This window comes from Sinocyclocheilus rhinocerous, unplaced genomic scaffold (assembly GCF_001515625.1).
Source record: "Sinocyclocheilus rhinocerous isolate Xijiao unplaced genomic scaffold, SAMN03320098_v1.1 scaffold2199, whole genome shotgun sequence".
In the NCBI taxonomy this organism is placed as follows: Eukaryota; Metazoa; Chordata; class Actinopteri; order Cypriniformes; family Cyprinidae; genus Sinocyclocheilus; species Sinocyclocheilus rhinocerous.
Window position 1 is genome coordinate 916,412 of NW_015659020.1, and position 20,246 is coordinate 936,657.

Below are 20,246 nucleotides of genomic sequence, written 5' to 3' on the forward strand. Positions count from 1 at the left end.
TGTTGTTTATAAGTAATTGCGGCGGGACCGTTTGTCTGATACCACAAGCCCAGCGCTCTTGCCAAACGTTTAGCTTTGCCACAAGGAAAGTTTGACAATGACATTATTAAATAGAATATTATGCATCATTAAATTATGTACTTAGTTAAATTTACATTTAACAACAAAGTTTATTCAATTTGTTAGTGTAATTCATTGATTCTGTGTATATCACAACACCCAATTTAGACCTACAAATAATATGCCAATATTTATGAATATATTTTAGATGATTATTATTATTTTTTGGTTTATGCTAGACACAGAAGCTGACATACAGTTGACAAACTGACAAAATGCCAGTCATCTTTAAAAAACCACAGACTTTATTCAGTGTTCTCTGCATTCCAAAATGCTTCAGGTCTAACTAGAAAGATTGAAATGTCACATGGCCAGACACTGTGTGCATGCATCAGTTACAGGAATCATTTCTGATTCATTGCAGTCCTGTTTTAAGAGGTTGCTTTTCCATACGTCCTAGAACCCTGAAGCTTGAATTGGAGAAAATGTGCACACTGAACTGTGATCCGGTTTTAATTATAGATTGGAGCGTTTCATTTGTTGTCCTGTTCATAATGAAAAGGCACTTGCGTGTATTTGCTGACAGTTTTGCCTGAATATAATGACTGTTTTCGGTCTTTCTGTGCAAATGGTTTCTGTTTCACTGCTCATGGCACAGACTGGATTGCGTAATTCTTTGTCATTTGTTCCAGCCCATTTCTGAACCGCTTGACTTTGAGGCCTTGTTTCCACTTATTTGAAGATTAACTGCTGATTTCCCAGTGGGCATGCAATGAATTAGGAGGAATATGGTCCTCACTGGTACACATTTTGGAGCAGATTATATACAAGGATATAGATTTTATATGCCTTTATCGTTATATTAAGCAATTTTAGGTTTATTGGTTTGTTCTATTTTATACATGGATGCAGTGGGGTCTGTAAGTCTGAGATCACTTTAAAAATTGACTTTTTAAAGCTACAATAATCAAAGGATTAAATACTAATCATTAATAAATAAATAAATGAATGTTAAAGTTGTGACATTAAATGTAAAACAAAAATACAATTCTGCAATCAAATAATTTAGTGTCATTGATATGATTCTGTCAAATGTTCTTCTTTTGAAATTCAAGATGCACTTTGGATCATTTCAAATCATTCTGGAGAACATGATCATCAGGTTTGACACAAACCTATGGAGTTTATGGAACATATAGGAATTTTTTTAATTGAACTTTTTACTCAAATTTTTATTCTAATAATACAATGCATATTTTATTTTTTATATCTTATTGTATATTTATTTTATTTTATAAAATTGTATTAATGTTTCTAGTTAACAGTTTGAACTTTCCACATTTTAGAATACATTAGTAGTCAATAAAACAATTGTAATAACACAAACACTATATATACACACAAACGTACACGCAATAATGTGTATGTAAATTTAAGCCAAAAGGTTCATGAGAAATATGGCTTGCATATTATAATCAATTCTGAACATTTATTTATTTTTGTATATATTTATTGAATTATTTGGATATAGTATCAGAGTATAGCCTTGACACCACAAATTATTGTATTGTATTTAGGAAGATTTGGAATCCTTATATGATTTGATTTGATTTTCAAAAAAATGAAAATTCATTTGTCATTTATTCACTTTCTTTTGATATTTCTGATTTCTAATTCATAAGTAATGCATAATAAAATCATTGTGGGAGTATGAAGTCAAAACAAGCTTTAGAAGGAAAATGGAGAAAGGAAGTATTAAAAGAGCTAGAGGGCTTGTTCACAAAAAGAAGTTTGGCAAATAAATAAAACCAGTTGGCCAGTCATTTTATAAGGAATTGCAACAAAGTACATAGTGCTCCTTTTCTATTGCATGGTTCATTCTCCTACTTCCATTTACTATTAGCTGATCCTCTATTCTGCGTTTGTTCCCGTCCTAAGTTAAACACAAAAGACAAATTACAAATCCAGCTCTTAACATTGCACCTATAGCTAAGAAGCTCATCCCCATCAAATTCAGTCTAAGTGGAAAGTTGCTTAGTAGCGCTCCATCATTGCAGCTGCTGATGTATGGAGGCTTTCACTGCTATCTGGAACAGCTACAGAGCACAGGGCTGACCTCCATGAACTGTGATGTAATCAAAGTCAGCCATGTGTTACTGCAAAATAAAATAAAGATGTTGGTGGTTGAAGGAATCCCCTCACTTTTATCGCCCTCAGAGGGATTGTTTAGCACTGTGTATGTGTCTATGGGAATGAGTAATGCCACTGTGGCAGCCGCTCAAGCCCTGCACTCGAGGAAGGAGGCCGGCTGCTGCTGTGGTCGTGGTGGCGGGTGATGGAGGCTTGATAAAGGAGATCAGAAAAGGCTTTTGTTTTGGCATTTGGTTGCTCTAAATCAGGCAGAAAATGACTAGTCTTGTTGCCGAGATGGTACGCACATGGAAATCACATTCACTGAAACATGTCGGTGGAGTTACAGTTTACCCTGTTCATCATTTGTAATTGCTTTGAAATTAGTTTTTCCTTAAAATATCATAAGCAGTCTCCCTTAGTACTTCTTCAAATCTTTGTCATAATATTATCATTTCCACACCAGGCTCCCTGATTGATGGTGTTTCCTGCCATAGATTATCTCAGCACCGTTTAAAATCAGCTGCAGTTCTTACCACTTTCTTTGTTGAATAAAAGGGGGGGAAATCACTTTTCTGTTCCTCTGTTGCAAATCCAAAGGAGAAAAATCCAAGTTGTGGTTCATTAAATTCATTCTTCATTTTAGGGCAACATCTAAATGATGAATGAGAGTTAGCTTCCTGTCAAGTCAGCTCTCCATTCCCTAACTATTGTCTGAGTGTAAATGTATCTAAAAATCTGGCTCATTGGAGTAACTTGGCTGGTAAATGACTAATATAATCTAATTATTACAGTCTTTCAGTTTCTTGCAGATGCATGCCATTTGAATGTGGCATTCAGTTTCTTTCACTTCATTCAGTTTCCAAATACTAACTCCCTTATATAGATATGATAGAAAAATGTATTTTTTAGTTTTTCTTATTTTGTTGTTTTTACTTTTGAATGTACCACCTTTTTTGTTTCTATCGTCACACTTTGAAAACCTCTGATTTAGATATTTCACACCTGAGAATGATAAATAAGCTGATCCTAATTTACCCACCGTTATGTATTTTATTTTATTTAGTTATTTGTTGTTGTTGTTGTTTTGTTTTTTAAAGGAAATATTTCACCCAGAAATGAAAACTGTCATCATTACTTCACCCTATTTTTGTTGTTTTGTTTTGTTTTTTGCTTTGCTTTGAGTTTTTTGTTTTGCTTTGCTTTGCTTATTGTTTTTTTGTTTGTTTGTTTTGTTTTTTGTTTTGCTTTGCTTTGCTTTTTTTTGCTTTGCTATTTTGTAGTTGTTTTGCTTTGCTTTGCCTTGCCTTGCTTTGTAAAGGAATACTCAAAAAATCCTATGCAACCTATGACACCGAGGGCATTTTCCACAGAGTTAAACAAGATATGAACATTAATAATGGAAAAACAGTACTGTGTGATTACATCTCTGGAGACTGGTGGAAGGCCATCTGCCAACAATAAGGTTTCACGGACTGTTACTTGGATTGTTGGACAAAATCTCTCACCAAACCTACAAAAGAGTGAACTACAGTATGTGTATCTGTCTAACACAAGAAGAGCATGTTGAAGTACTTTGTGGAAATTCACTTCAGCATTTGATGTGATAAAGCCATGTGTGATGGAATTCTTCAGTTAATGAGCTTTTTGTAAATCCTATAACAGGGGTTTTGCACATGGTCATCCCCACATATTCAATAGCACATGTGCTGTAAAGAAGCATTGGGTGAAATTATGCCACTCATAAAGGCATTCTAGACACTGAGCCTGTTTATTGTGGTAATGCGCTTTCTATAAATGAGAAATATACCCAGGGCCTGGAGTTTGGGTGCTGAGTTCTGGGAAGTTATCCCTTAATACAATTTCATTAGTCTCCCAATGGGTTGTGTCTTGTTTTTCATATTTAACATATTTGCAGACAGCTTTATTTAGATCAGAAGTCTTAGTGGGGCTCCCCTCTGACAAAATGTACAAAACGGCGCCTCCACAAGTCCCCCATTCTAAAGTTAGTAGCCAATTGGGAGTAACTCTGTTTATTTGACAGAGGCAGTATACTACTGAATTCGTTATACTGAGTATACAGTATAAGGAATTAACAGAGGCAGAGCTGAGATGAAAAATATGTTCTATTATTATTCCATTATGAAAAGTTCACCAAGTTAAAACAAGAATATTATTATATAGAGTTTAAAATGTATTCAAAGACATAACTAGAACAGTTTTCCTAATGTAGTTGTCTTTGAATACAGTTTTTATATATTAATATTTTGTGTTTTTTTCATCATATTTGAATGAATTAACAGAGGTAACTGAGATGAAAATATTTGGTGATGGTAATGATAATTTTTAAATTGGATGTATTAATATATTTTTTTTAATTTAATTGAAAATAGTAATTTTGTCTGCTTGTATTCTATTATATATGTTAATTTGATATTTTAAATTTGTATATATATTTTTTCTTGTTCCTATCCTATCCTATATTTTTTTTACTTGTTCCTAAGTATGCACTTTGAATACCTTTTGATTTAGATGTTTTAGATTTAGACATCCATTAGCTGTTCCTAATTTTCTGAATAAATGACCTGTTCATTCCTTATGTGCTTTCTGTTCTGAACAGTTGATCAGTCGAAAGGACAAGGCCACATTTGAGAAACTTGACTTCCTGACGTCAAAAGAAGAGAATTACAACCGCATGAGAGAGTACATCAGGTCCCTCAAAATGGCCCCCTGCATCCCCTACCTAGGTAAGTGTTATTAAAAGATCACATTTGTACTTGAGTTAATGGTATTTTGTACACTCCATCCCCTCATATCATGACAACATCCAGCCAGAAATGTTTTGAGAGATTTACTGGCTTTATAAATAGTTTTTTATTGCGGGGTTGCTATTAATAAGGCTGTAAATAAAGCTGAAGGTGCTTCATTTGAACAGAAGAATAATTTGGGTCAGGGAAAGGAATGGGTCATGGCCCACTGGACTTAGCCAGGCTTGTGATATTGACTCATTCAATTACTTCAGTATAATGGCTTTTACTTTTTTTTGATAAGGTTCATTTTAAGTTGGCTGTGAACACCTCATTATATTTTTTTGGCCTTGTCTCAATTGCACTTTCTATGGTGACCAGCAGAGGGTGTTTCAGTATACTGCTGTGGTTCAGTAATGATTGAGAAATGTGCCATATCCGGTTTTAGGTGTCAACACGGGAAAAAATTACCTTCATCAAATCATTTCAGGTGTTTTTAGAATTTCTGCTATGCATAAACCGAAAAGCTCTATGACTTTCTAGCCACTTCAGTGACTTTAAACGGAATGTAGAGATGGAAAATACAATGAAATCATGTTGAAGCACTTATTTCCAAATTGGTAGCCCCTTTTTCTCTTATGAATAGATGTCTGTCAGAGACTCTCATTGGATGTTGCAAAAGGCCAGTGAGCGATTAGTTACACACACATCAGTCTCCTCTAAAGGCACTGACAGCACTTGAAATGGATGCCTCCCTCAGGATTGTCGCTCTCGTGGGGAGCAGGATCCAGATCCTTCACTCAATTACGCTCTTCCATCTTAGTCATCAGAAGCAAGGTCCGTATTACTAATCCAGCTGTTAACCGAGAGCCAGACTTGATCAGGAAGGGATCTGGAGGCTTTGCCTTTAGGAGGCTTTTTGGATGTTTGGCTATCTTGTTTTTTTTATGAGATGCTCTTTTTAAGATGTGAAAGTTTGATTTTAAAGCGCTCTGAAACAGACCGTTCAGTATGTCATTGCCACATGTTTGCGTTCCAAGCTCATGGTCACAGAGTTTTCCAGGTGCTCTTGTGTCATTGTGGTATGTGAATAACTAAAAGGCCAGTCAGGAATAACTTCAGGCGGCTGTATCTCAAATTGTCTCTTGGTCTGTAACTTGTGGGCTGCTTCTTTTCTAGAGGTCTGAAATGCACAAACAGACAGTCACTGTCATTTCTAAGAAGGTAAACATGCGGAGAGAGCTGACGCATGCCGTCTCGCTTCTCTCAGCCGCACACATTTTTCTCATTAACCGAATTTCCTTTACATAATCCACATTGAGAGTCTGCTTCCACTTGGGCAGCGTGTCAGTAAACTGCGTTCCACTCAACAGAGGGCTTTCTCAGACGTCACTCAGCAGAAACCGCTGTACCTGGTGCCGGTAGCTTGTGGTTTTAGTTGCAGTGTAACTTATTCCCATTTCTGAGCAGCAGGCAGTTAAAACCGCAGGGACGGAAAGACTGTCTGACGTGGCTGAGGTTGTGCAGGCTGTCACTTCAAATCTGTCAGTTTCCACTGTGCTTCTCCAGTGGCCCTTTCCATTTCCCACTGGGACAAAGGAAAAAGGAAATGAAATGGTTTGGGGTTTTGTCAAACACTCTTTTAATTCTTTTTGATGTATTTAGTAGAACTTGCATTATTGATTTTACTACCAAAAAAAAGATTGATACAATTGGTTTGTACTAAAATAACTGATGCGTCCTGAAAAGACGCATCCTGGTTTACACTTGGAATAGAAGTTTATGGGAAAATTGCACAGCATCACATGTTGAATAATCACAACTTATTGTTTGAAAAATGTATCATGGTACTGTTTCTAAAGTATTAAAGCCATAACTTACCAGCTTCACTAACAACAGAAATGTGGAGTTTAAAAACTATTAGCCTTAAAGGCAGAGTAAGTGATTTCTGGTAGCTGATGTTGATATTTGAAATCACCAAAACAAACACGCCCCTACCCCAAAAGGGTCTTGCCCCTATTTTGATAGCTCCGCCCCACATATACGTACGCAACCCAGGCAACGATTAGTTCTGTGAAACAAAGCAAAACCAATATTACACCGTGTCTACGGATGTGAGCGGCGCGGCGCAACAAATCCCGACAGAAAACTGCTGCCGGGTTCTATTTATGACGTGCTGACACAAATTTCAAATGGTTTTCAACGGTCGTTTGATCGCGTCCGGTGTAGGCAGACTTTAGCTGTTGTAGGCACGGTGTTACTCACCTATTGAGAAGAAACAAAGCAACCTCGGCGTCCGATCGCAGGCCTCTGCTCCTTGAGTTCTCTCCAGCACTGGAAAGCTGATCCAATATTTTACACGGGTCCTACTTCTTGCCTTATCGTTCCGCAGACGTTTTCCTCTTTTGTTTTTTATCCGCCATCTCTATCTTTCTGTCGCTCGGCTCGGCTAATGTCTGTCCCATGCACTGAAAGCTCTCTCCTCCACATCACGAGTAGACACGCCCCTTATTGCTGATTGGCTACAAGTTTGTTTTGCTATTCTGCCCGAATCAGTTTTCTAAAGTGTTTTTGAAAAATCACATACCCTGCCTTTAAAGGGATAGTTCATCGAAAAATTAAAATTCTGTCATTAATTACTCACCCTCATGTCATTCCAAACCCATAAGACCTTTGTTCATCCTCGTAACATAAATTAAGATATTTTTGATGAAATCTGAGAGCTTTCTGACCCTGCATAGACAGCAACACAACTACCACATTCTAGGCCCAGAAAGGCAGTAAGGGCATCGTTAAAATAGTCCATGTGACATCAGTAGTTCAATCTTAATTTTATAAAGTTATGAAAATAATTTTTCTGCTCAAAGAAAACTAAAAATAACTTTATTAAACACTTTCTTCTCTTCCGTGTCAGTCGACGCGATTTTATTTCATTTAATCAAAAATATCTTAATTTGTGTTCTGAAGATGTACAAAGATCTTACAGATTTGGAACGACATGAGGGTGAGTAATTAATGACAGACTTTTCATTTTTGGGTGAATTATCCCTTTAATGAAGTTTGAGAACTACTTCAGGTAAAAAAAACTAATTGCCTAAACCAATCTGCTTTCCAAATATCTGTACAGCTTTTTATTTTAAAGCTGTGGTCAAATTTGCCATTGTTCTACAAATAATCCAGTCATTTCAATTATTTGAAAATGACTGGTTTTAAAGTGACTTCTGTAACGAGCTGTGCTTCGTCTAAACAACTGACAACAGACAATGGACCTTTTTGCCTGGAAATTTTTCCGAAATTTTTGCAAATGTGATCTTAAATCATTAAAAGAACTGTAATCATGTCACACAGATCTAATAACCTGGAGATAAAATAACTAATAAAAGCAAAGTCATTTATTTTTTTTTTTTATCAATTTAAATCAAATTGTTCAATTTTTGATTCCTCTTGTACAATCGGCTAGATTTAGATTTCCCACCATAGACGGGACAAATTAAAATGAGTGTAATTCAGCAGCAAGCCACAGATACTCAGTGTAGCTTGTTATATTTATATTTGTATAACATTTACCTAGTCAAAGAGCAAATTTGTTGTATGTAGCATTTTTGAATGAATTGCTTGTGCTTTTTATTTTGGCTCATAAACTTGTCAGGAGAACAACTACAGCTGTAGTAGACCGATGTTCAATCCATTCACAGACAAATAATAATAATAATAATAATTCCTTACATTTATATAGCGCTTTTCTGGGGACTCAAAGCGCTTTACATAGAAGGGGGGAATCTCCTCAACCACCACCAGTGTGCAGCATCCACCTGGCTACAAAGCCTGTAGCTGTACATCCTTTATTGCAACAGTTTGACAGTACTTGGGGAAATCAGTTACACTTACAGTATATTACAAATGACACATTATTTTCAACAATATTACGTGTATATGTACATAAACATGTTTGATCTTCATTTGACACCAACAGCTAATTTACACAGTAAATACAGTTTAAATGGAGCAATTGATGACTGTTTTAAGATGTGTTTTTATGTTTAATTATGCATTAACTACAGCATTATATGAATTTTAAACATGATATTCCTGAAATAAATTCTGAGTCATTCATCTCATCAGGAAATATATATTCTCATAGCTTTGAATAAACTAGAAAAGCATAAGCTATTTATCACTGGATTGGATGTCCTGTGTCTTAGTTGTAACAATGAATGAATACTGATCAGATTATTTTCTAATATGTTATGGCCTATTTAACAAAATAATTCTAAACAACAGACGACAGATTCACAATTGCACTGTATATTTAAAGATGTACAGGTTTCACTTGATTTGATTGAACAAGAGTGAAAAAGAACATCATGTTCATGACTTCCTAGTGACAATTATTGTAAGGGAAACTGGCCAATTTATCACACTTCATTTTCTGTGTTGTAAATAGCTTTCTTTTGTAGTCCATGACAATTTGGTGTTCCTTCTCAATTACATCAACCAAGACACTGTTAGTCCTTTTGCCACATATATTATTGAACTGTTACATAAGAAGCCAAACCACAATCTAAATGAACTGCACTTTATAGGGTGAACGGCGACTGTTGGGGAGCAGTTATCGGTTCATTCCCTGTGTTTATGTGCTGCTCAGTGGAAGGTGTTGGGGTTGGGTCGTATCATCATCACAACCTTCTTGAGAGAGTAGGCGCCTCCTCTGAATTCAGCCCAGTACACGCCGTCCTGATAGCGGCTGCGGTAGTGACCTCCTCTGTACCACACGCCATTCAAATTTGAGTGGGCACAGGCATTATACCACCAGCCTCCCTTTTGATAGTGGGCACAGTTGCCTGAGAAAAAAAAACATGTTTTTGTTAAGATCATGGGTCAATAAATAAATTATAAAATCTAATAGCTAAATTTTACTGGTACCTGTGTATACATCATGATCTCTGTCCAGAGTGGTGAACTGCTTCCCGTTGTGCCAAGTTAGGGAGTCACCGGCATTGCCATGGTAGCGGCCCACCTTGAGCCTATAGAAGTCGCTTTCAGGTTCAAGGCGGAAACTTGCATACTCTGCAAATGTCTTGCGTCCAGACCAGTCCTCTAAGGTGACCAGCAGCTTGTAGTTCCCTTGGCTGGTTATCCAGAATATGTTCTCCAGACCCAGCCAATACTCTCCATCGATGTTTCCAAAGCCTTGCTGTAATAAAACAGAGGAGCGCCTGCCATTGAGTATTTGATGGACCAAGTAAAATATTTATTTTAGTGTACATTACTTAGTCTATATTATTTTGTCATGTCCTTGAGACTGAAAAATGACATTTGCTGTAGGGTTTGTTCTTCTCTCTCTCTTGTTTTTTTTTCCTTTCTTGTTTTACTGGTAGGCTTTTCGTTAGCCAGCACATTGTTTGCATTGATAGGCATCTTTTTGAGCCAGTGAAGCACTTGTAATTCCGGCTTTCCTTGTGTTTAATACTGTATCTGCAGGGCTTTGAAGACCTGTTTGTTTTTTACTTGGCAAGGGTTCAAATGAAGTTTTTTTTTTTTTTTTCAAATTCCCTGAACTTACAGTGATTCTGGTGTACACTTTGAATAAGAACTCTGAACACATTATTAATTTATCTGTATATTACATACTGTATATGTCATACATAATGCAGACATATTAATGTTCAGAGAATAATTGAGTACGTTTTTATTTGCATTGAGGCATTTCAGCACAGTGTGGTAGTTTCTGCTTGGCATATGTTCCTCATTAAACCTCTTTAAGTGCATGGCTCTGTACATTAACTGCCATACGGTTTAGTTTATGTGTAGAGTTATAGACGTAAAATGTAAAACGTAAGCAAGTCGTTACCACAGAAACATAAATTTACTTGTTTGTTGAATTTACCACCATTGGTAAAGGAAGGCATATATCACCTCTCTGTATGTTAAATTGTACTGCTCATTTCCCCAATTTTTACATTTATCGACCAAAACGTCATAAACGTAATAATTTATCGTCCAGAATTGGCTCACCTTATATGTCTCCCAGTTTCTGAAGAAGTTGACGGAGCCATCCATTCTTCTCTGTATGACCGTCCAGCCGCCAGGATCCTGTCTTTGATCGCACCACACCTGCATCAGCTTGTTGGTATTCTCCGGCTTCACCAGGTGCATGCCACTGTTAGTGTGACCATCTTCCAAAGCCTCCAGACAATCCTTCCAGGGACCTTGACAAAAAATAAAAAATAAAATTAAAAAAAATCATTGAGAATTTACCCCATACAAGATGTATCCCCTTATACTACATTCTCAGAGAAGTTGTATCTTTTTATATAGAAAGCCTCCTGCCTGTTGCTGGTAGATCTCATAGTTGGAATATGACACTGTGATGGACAGAAATACTCTTTGGCTTGAAGGGAAATTCAGGTGCAAAGCTGAAGCAATTGTATAATCAAAGGAAGTCATACTCAGGATCCCCCTGTATGCCTTTCTCAGTTGCATCTACTCCCGCTAAGTCTCTTGTTCTTCCGTGGCACAGCTGGAAAAGCTCTTAACGTAAGAAGAGGATTGACCTTGGCTGCGATTCTGGCCTGGGAAGTTGCCTCTGCTGTTCCAGCCAAACATAACGCTGGCACGGATGCCAAAGAAAGGCCCATTTGATAAATAATGCAGTAGCAAGTAGATTAGCAAGCACTTCCAAAGTTCCCTGGGCATAGAGCAGTGTTTTTATAGGGATGTGTCAAAAATGACTTCTTCTTTTTTAAACAGTAAGCACAGGTTGATACACACCCTGGTTGGGGGGGGGAATAATCTTAAACCAGACTAAGCTGGTCGTCTCCTAGCCTGGGCACTAAACCAGCTGGGAGGAAGACCAGCTAAGGAGAAACTTCCATGCTAGTCTAGGATGGTTTATGCTGGTTTGGTGTTTGTCTACCAAATGGAGCAGCACAAATATGCTATTCACTAGCAAAACCTAACTGGTGAAGCTGATTATAAACATTAAATTGGCTTTATATGATGATCTTTTCAGGTGGGAAAGCAGTCAAACTTGAGCAAAACCTGAGACTTAAACTCTTGAAGCAGATGCTCTCACATATTCCATTATTGTTCGTGTATTTTAACCGTGATTTCCTTACTGTCAGATCTGGCAGACAGTCTTTTAGTTATCTGACTTCTCAGCCCCAAAGCACTTCTGAGGCCTTGTGGTTCACTTACAGTAGTCTGGAATATTTTAGTGTTTACTCTCATCTTGTAGCTTATAAAAAGTAGGCCACATGCCCGACGGCTGGCCCTCACTCACAGCCACTCCAACCGCTTCATGACTCTGGATGGTACGTTTACAAACGAGCTGGCTGTGTCTTGTACCAAAACGTAGGCAAGACTTTGCTCCAGTCAGTTTCACTTGTAACAGTACTTATAGTTCACACTCTTATAATTTAGATATTTTTGGCTGAATTTCTGATAACAGACCCCCAGACCGCTGATTACATAGCCTCCAGTGTACAGTCCACTGAGCCGGGTTGTGAAATCTCTCTGGCTGGCTGATTTTCACTGCATGCCAGAATAGGAGCCATCACACTACCTGACAAATTTAAGATAACAACACAGACGGGGCTCATTAGCCTCTTACCGTGAATAAAACGGAATCCATTCCAACATTCCCAATCCCAGGAGGAGCATAATAAACAGCTTTTTTTATTGGGTCAGTAGATTGTTGTTGTTTTTTTTTTATCTCAAGAGACAAGCGTCACATAGACTAAATACATTTAGACATCTGTTATTACAGTATATTGTATCATATGTGTTTATTTAATTATTATTATTAGTTATAGTAGTATTAATAACAATAAATAAGTAAAAAAAAAAAAAAATTCAAATGGGTGATAAGTGTAATATATAATAAATATTCAATAATGTTTTTGTATAACATTAACATTATATAATGTACAATTCAACATTTTTAAAAAAAATTTCATTACATACAGTACCAGTCAAAAGTTTTTGAACAATAAGATTTTTAATGTTTTAACTTTTTTAAAGAATTCTCTTCTGCTCACCAAGTCTGCATTTTTTAAAATCCAAAATACATCAAAAACAGTAATATTGTGGAATATTTTTACTGTTTAAAATAATTGCTTTCTATTTGAATATATTTTAAAAATTTAATTTATTCCTGTGATCAAATCTAGATTTTCAGCATCGTTACTCCAGTCTTCAGTGTCACATGATCCTTCAGAAATCATTCTAATATGCTGATTTGCTGTTCAAGAAACATTATTATTAGTATTATTATTATTATTATCAGTATTTAAAATAGTTGAGTACATTTTTTTCAGGATTCTTTGATGAATAGAAAGAAATTATAGAATAGGAAGAAATTATAGAAATTCATATTAATATAATTTTATTTAGCAAGGATGCTTCAAATTGATAAAGAAATGTATAATGTTATAAAAGATTTCTATTTCAGATAAATGCTGTTCATCAGAGAAACCTGAAAAAATTCTACTCCGCTGTTTTCAACATAATAATGATAATAATGATAATAATAATTATGTTTTTTGAGCAGCAAATCAGAATATTAGAATGATTTCTGAAGGATCATGACTGGAGTAAGGATGCTAAAAATTCAGCTTTGAAATCACAGGAATAAAATACATTTTAAATATATATTCATGGGTTAAAAGACGTCAAAGACGTTAAAGACGTTAAGATGTCCGCATCAAAACAAATTTACAAAAGTGATTTTATGTCCATAGAAAGCACATTAAATGTAAGTAAAGTGTCAACTTTTAAGGTTTCAAATAAGTTTTTGGAGAATAAAATGTCAAAATTTGGTTTAAATAATGTATGTTTGTTTATTTATATAGCACAGTTTAATGCAACACCAGGTTGCCCAAAGTGCTTCACAATATCACAATAAAATTACATAAAAACAAGCATAGTCTCAAATAACAACACAAATCACATAACAACATGGATACAATTTAAAATAACTAAACCTGCATCACAAAAACTCCTCATTAGTCTTTAAAAGATGTGCTTTTAAGACAGCTTTGAAAACCGGTAGTGAATTAACGGATCTAATACTATGACGGAGGTCATTCCACAGTTTTGGACCAGCTCGCGAAAAGGCTCTATCTCCCCTGTGTTTGTATTTTGTCCTAGTAACACAAAGGAGGTGTTGGTTTTCAGACCTCAGAGATCTCGTAGTGATATAAACTGATATCATACTTGACAAATACCCATGTTACAGGTTACATACCCATGTAATGTTACATTGTCATTCAGTGTAGCACAATATTTATGTAAAAATTCAAACAACATGCTTATTCTGACTTGTACATATTAAAATATATAAAAGAATAAGGGAGCATATTAAATTTTATTGTGTTTTAAATGAGTAAAAAAATCTTACTGGCAAATGGGCAAAACCTAGGATAGTGGCACATTTTAAAAATACAACTAATTAGTATTTGAGGTGAAAGTAATTAGTCTTTTAATATGTCATAAATTGATTTTTGTTGTAAATATGCCTGACAAGATTGTTACACTGAATGACATTTTAGTGGGTATCTTCTGTAAATCAGGGGAAAATGTATGATATTTATTTTTTTCTCGGGAAAACAAAAACAAAATTGCAATTAAATTAAACAGAAAACTTTTTTTTTAAATTTGGGAAAAACAACAACAATTTAAAGCAGTATTACACTTATTGTTTTTATGCTTAAACCCTTTTTCGTCTTCGACCCTCATATAGAAAACAGTTATTTTAAATAGTAAAAATATTTAAAACTTTTACTGTTTTTGCTGTACTTTGGATCAAATAAATGCAGGCTTGGTGAGCAAAAGAGACTTATTTAAAAAAATTTACTGTTCAAAAACTTATAAGTGGTAGTGCATATAAAATATCTTAACATTTGGTATTTATTATTGATTTAGAAAAATTTTACTGTTTCTGTCAGACCTTTGAACCTCACTCTATTTCTATTATGCAAATGTAGTTTTTATTCTGTCTTAGAGGCTGTATCAGTGTTTTGTGCTAAATTCCGAACACATTTTGATTCTGTACATGAAAAGCACCTCACTCCACATTCTTTGCCTCATTATCTTGGAGCCACCAATGTCTTGCTCTCTCTTGGAGAAGTCTGCTTGTCAGCAAATTAGAAACTCCTTTTCAGCTCTCTTCTGTTTAATTGGTCGTTGAACATTTCACACCATGGAAACTTGCCACTTAATGCAAAATTAGTGCCAAAACAAGTATTTGAAAAAAAGAAAGAAATTGAGACAGGAACAGAACAGAATAGCTGAAAGCAGGTTCAAAGGTACATTATTTGAATCAGTTGTTTCTAATTAGAACAGTGATATTAATGAGTAGATGAGTCATTTTTAAATTCCTGTCACATTTGCTGTTTTACAGTGACAATATTTTGGTTTACTTGTTCAGGGGGGCTTTATGGCGAGACGTTTAGACAAAGGCAGCTGTTATGTCTGGCAGACAAATGGACAAAGTTTAGATTAGGTGTGTATGAGAGATGGAATGGGAGACATTCTGAACAAAAACAGTCTAATGGCCGACAGTGGAAAGAAAATCGGCTTTTCACTACAAATATTGTAGCTAACATTCACAGAGATGGATGAGGTTTTGAACTGGAGATGAATACGAATCCATCAAGTGAAGTGAACTTTAGAGAAGATATGGTAGGAAGAAGGGAGGAAGAGGAAACCGAGAGGCCTTACAGATTTTCAGTGGTGTGGGTCATGTTAAAACACTTTGGCAAATCTATCAGCAGACCATTTCTCAGGAAGCCCCAGACCTGATAGAGCTCAGTGTTTGTATGGGATGTCTGGGTCGCGCATGTCTGGTAACACTGGAATAAATGACTTCATTTCAACAGTGTCCTGCTTCCCTCCCTGCCCTGCTCTTTCTCCAGTCGTCTTATTTCCTTTTTCATCACAGCAGTTTTACTATCGCAACCAATTCTGTTTTTTGTCAGATCAAGCCTTGTATGTGTGCAAACAGCAAAAACGCGCACCAAAAAATTGGATCTTTTAACATCCACTTAGGACCACTTTCATATACATGTATGATTCTAAAATCTTAAGGTGCATCTTAAATTTTGTGGTCAAAAACAGTCCATTGCAGCAAGTTTGCATGACTAACTTCAACCTGTTCTTCCAACCTCACACAAAATGTTTGATCACCTAGATTTTGCCCATGAAAATGTGAAGAACAATATATACTGTATATGAATGATATTCTTATATATTAATATACAGTATATCTTGTATTTTAATGATATCCTATATACAGTATATATATATATATATATATATATATTAAAGAAATTAATGTAAATTAATATATAATAAGGAGTAACTACCATACACATTTATAGTTTAAATGCAGCCTGTGATGGCTCGTCCTTATGCCATTTCCAAACTCAGTCATTGTAGACTTTTTCTGACAGTCTTCTTTCCTTTACTTTTTTTTTCTGTCCAGAATCTTTCTCTATTTCCTTCCAGAGCTCTTTTTCGTACTGTAGTCCTATTGTGAAAGCTTGACTCTCATTGAGGAGAGTTTGTGTAACCTTTCTCTATTAATGCAGGCAGACCTAGCTAGGGAATTGCTCATGTCACCAGATGGAGTGGAAATATAGCCCCTGAAAGATGCCTTTTTCATTTTCGCTGTCTTAGTTTAAATAATAAATAGACCAAATGTATATGTTGGTTTTGGGGTGGATGATGTAAGCAAAACATTATGATATTCTTATAATATTGCAATGCATTATGATAAACACGTTAAAGAAAAGTGATTAAAAACTGCTGAAAAAAATAATGAAATTTCCTTTGGATTGAGATAAAGAACAGTCATGTTCATTGCAATGAAGCATACGTGTTCATTAAAAACAAACAGTATTTTTTTGGAAAATAAAGCTTTTCTGCATTATTTATCCCTAAAAATTAGGCTTTTCATTGACTTCTCATTTAGACCATTAAAATCATGTAAAATGAAATGTAACATTCAGTCTGAAATTGATGAATTTTATTAAATCGATCATAAGTTTTTGTTGTCCATATTTAACAATGCCACCCATGGGCATGACTCAACACAAAATATTGTTTATGATATTCATCATCTGACCAGATTAACAAACTAGATTGGCATTTCAAAGCTGAGACAACAACAGATGTTTTATTGTCACGTCTCTGTGTGGGAGCCGCTATGCAGAGAGAATTTGAGATGAATGAACTTTGATAGGCAGTGCTTAATAATGATGGACTGTAAGAGAAAATTGCCACTGAAAACCACACAAGGATAAGAGTCATCAAATGGAAATATCAGGCTTTGAATTATTTAATGTCAGTAAGTATTGATGTTGCTTCTGACATTTCTGAACGAATTTTTCTATTTCAAAAAGTTAAAAGTCTTGGAGGTCTTTTTAGACCTCATTATAAATGTCTTTAATGTAGGGCTGGGCGATATAGCTAAAAAATGTATCAACGATATAATGTTTCATATTGTTCAGTATTGATAATTATTGACATTTTTTAATAACCTTTTTTAAAACAAAGAGCAATAGGAAAAACTGTTTAAATTTTACCATAATGCAGCAACTGCGCATCTCGTGGGCTAGACTAACAAAACATTAAAATGCAAAAACGTCACTTACATCATCATCATTGCATCTCGTGCGCCACTGATGACGCTCCCTGATGCACACCTAACATTTGATTTTACTATTTTTGCATTCAAATGCAAATGTTTATTTTAAATTCGACTAATATAAATTTTTTTTATTCACTATCTCCTCATCACAGGCAGGCACAGCACTTATGTTCGTGTTTGTGTGTGCTGTCTGCATCACTCATAGCACGTGCCTATATCGTGCGCTATATCGAACATTTTTTCTATCGTTATCGAAGAAGGTGTACCGTCGATAAATATCGATACCTTTTTATCGGCCAGGCCTATTTTCGATCAATTTAATGTGTCTTTGCTGAATGAAAGTATTAATTCCTTTTTCAGAAAATCTTACTGAGCTCAAACTTTTGAAGGATACATTTGGTGCATGTTGGCTTTGTTTTCTGTAGGAAAGTTTTGTAAAGCCTATACTCCATTTCCTCAAAATGCAAGTATTTTATTCTCATTTCAGTTTTTCCCTTCAAATAGTACATGCAACACTGGAGAAATGAAGCTGAGACTCACCGGAGGGTTTGTTTGTGGTGGACGGGCTGTGAGTTCCTCCTGGCATGGTGGGAAGGGGAGCAGGAGGCACTTTGAGGTTCTGATCGCTCTGGATCTCGTTGGTGATCTGGTTGTTACGGCTAAAGGTTGGCGGCTGGTAGGGTTTATTGAGGGGTGGTGAGGGTCTGGGTTGCGGTTGAGGTTGTGGTTGGGGCTGAGGTTGGACCGGTACCCTGGGTACCACAATCGGCGGTCCCCTCTGACACTGCGCCTCAAGAAGGGCAATGAGCGCTGACTGGTTATTGGCCAGTGAGGCGAGGTGCTGATACTTATGCTCCAGATCTTTATAGCGGTTTGTAAGCTGCAGCATCTCGGAGGTCTGGTTGAGGATCTTGTTCTCCAGTTGAGAGAGCTCCAGCGCGTTGTCCCTCTTGCGGATGATCTCATGCAGCAGCTGCATGTATAACTGCGTCACTCGGGAATTCATATTACGGGACTCCTTGCGCAAAAGCTTCACCTCATTGACGATGCCGCCGTCGACTTCTACAAGCTGCTGCAGAGTCTCGATTTGTCTCTTCTGCTTGTGCAGCTCAGAATTGAGGAGCTCCAGCTCCTGCTTATTGACACGGTTCTCCAGCACGGCCTCAGGCTCCTTGGAGTTCACACAGATGGCTCCCGTAACCTTTTGCTGGGGTACGATGAAGGTGTAGGAGCACTTGTCCTGCGGCGGAGGCTCTGGGGCCCGTCGTGTGCGAGAAGTCGACAGGAATTCAACCTCTGGACCTTCATCACTGCTGTCAAACTGCTGAGTGCTGCCCTCCGTTTCAGGAAACCCTCCACTCGCCAGGAGCAACACCAGCCATACTAGCGCAGGAACATCCATGACCACACACACCTGTGAATTACATGAGCGGAGAAAAAAAATTGGTTTATTTATTCATAAATATATTTTTCAAAACCTTAAGTAGTTTGGCAAAATCTTAAGACAAAGGTTAACAAAATTGCTTCACTGCTGCTTAATATCTTCATATCAGATCATTTGACCTTCTATGTCAAGATTAGTTTAGGTTGTAAAATATCATGTGGAGTGACTTTCCAAAATTGCAGTATTTATGAATTTATTAATTCATGATATTTGTGTGGACAGCAAACAATTTCCCAATGCATTTTGCAACGAGTTTGCCACTTCAACCAACAGAAAGCTGCTTGATTTTAAATTGATTTCTGTGTGAGTTGTGCTCCAAATATCACTATACTATTGACAACAGACAATGGGATTTTTTTTGCCAGAGAAACTGAAATTTGACAGTACCTTAAGAAGCTTACCCATGTCTTTTAAACTACGTTTAAAAATGTTTTTTGTGGACATTCTTATGTTTCATTGAACCTCAGGTCAAGCATATATCATTCATATCACAACAATCAAAGTTGCCTTTGTACATACAATTCCCTAAATAATTTTGGAACAGTCAGAACTTTAATCCTCAAAATATTTACTTTGATACCACCCTAAGGGTTTAAGGATATATTTTTCCATCCTTGAGGCCTATGGGAGGCATGAGGCTAATTTTCCCCTCTATCTGTCTGAACAGGCCTAGCTTAACCAAACTAACACAGCCCCAACTGATCTAGACAGGAGATCTGGCACCTCACTCAACATCTGTCACACCAGAGAACTCATTACAACAGGAGTCAGTGAGCTGCCCTTGTTTCTAACCCAGCCATGGAAGCTCTTGATCTCTGGGGACAGATTAGGTTTCACTGGGAGAAATGGTCTGGCAAGCCACCGTGTTCCTCCAGCACTGATGGAGAAGCAAACAGGAGTGTGGCTGACCCTCACAGCGGGGGAATTATGAGGCTCAGTAGTCCCATATTCTGTAAGTTCTTGGCTTAATTGGAGCTTCTAGACTTGAATCTCGCTCAAACACTTTCACAGCATCCTCTCCCTCATATGTAGTCTTGGCGAAATGGATTTATTCTATTGATTAAGTTCATCATAAATGTTTCTCTCTCAGATGTTGCGTTAGATTGTCGGATTCATTGTCATAAATCAATTTATTCAGAAATTTCATATAAATAAACATATTCCAAAAATTCACTTTGCTGCTTTGTTCAACTTGGTTGTGTATATATATATA

General features: G+C 36.4%; 2 protein-coding genes across 3 annotated transcripts in view; one reads left to right on the forward strand and one right to left on the reverse strand.

Moving 5' to 3' along the window:
• LOC107723240 (ras-specific guanine nucleotide-releasing factor RalGPS1-like) overlaps nucleotides 1-20,246 on the forward strand; it is a 120,754-nt gene that overhangs the window by 35,279 nt on the left and 65,229 nt on the right. The window contains exon 9 of the mRNA XM_016531802.1: nucleotides 4,811-4,937. Within this exon, the coding sequence (XP_016387288.1) occupies nucleotides 4,811-4,937 (127 nt within the window). The remainder of the gene's footprint in view (nucleotides 1-4,810; nucleotides 4,938-20,246) is intronic.
• angptl2b (angiopoietin-like 2b) overlaps nucleotides 9,500-20,246 on the reverse strand; it is a 19,068-nt gene continuing 8,321 nt past the window's right edge. For both annotated transcript variants that reach the window (XM_016531800.1, XM_016531799.1), the window contains exons 2-5: nucleotides 18,130-19,003; nucleotides 10,953-11,146; nucleotides 9,861-10,131; nucleotides 9,500-9,778 (exon numbers count right to left, since the gene is read on the reverse strand). In XM_016531800.1, the coding sequence (XP_016387286.1) occupies nucleotides 9,579-9,778; nucleotides 9,861-10,131; nucleotides 10,953-11,146; nucleotides 18,130-18,991 (1,527 nt within the window). In that variant the 5' untranslated portion in view covers nucleotides 18,992-19,003 and the 3' untranslated portion in view covers nucleotides 9,500-9,578. The remainder of the gene's footprint in view (nucleotides 9,779-9,860; nucleotides 10,132-10,952; nucleotides 11,147-18,129; nucleotides 19,004-20,246) is intronic.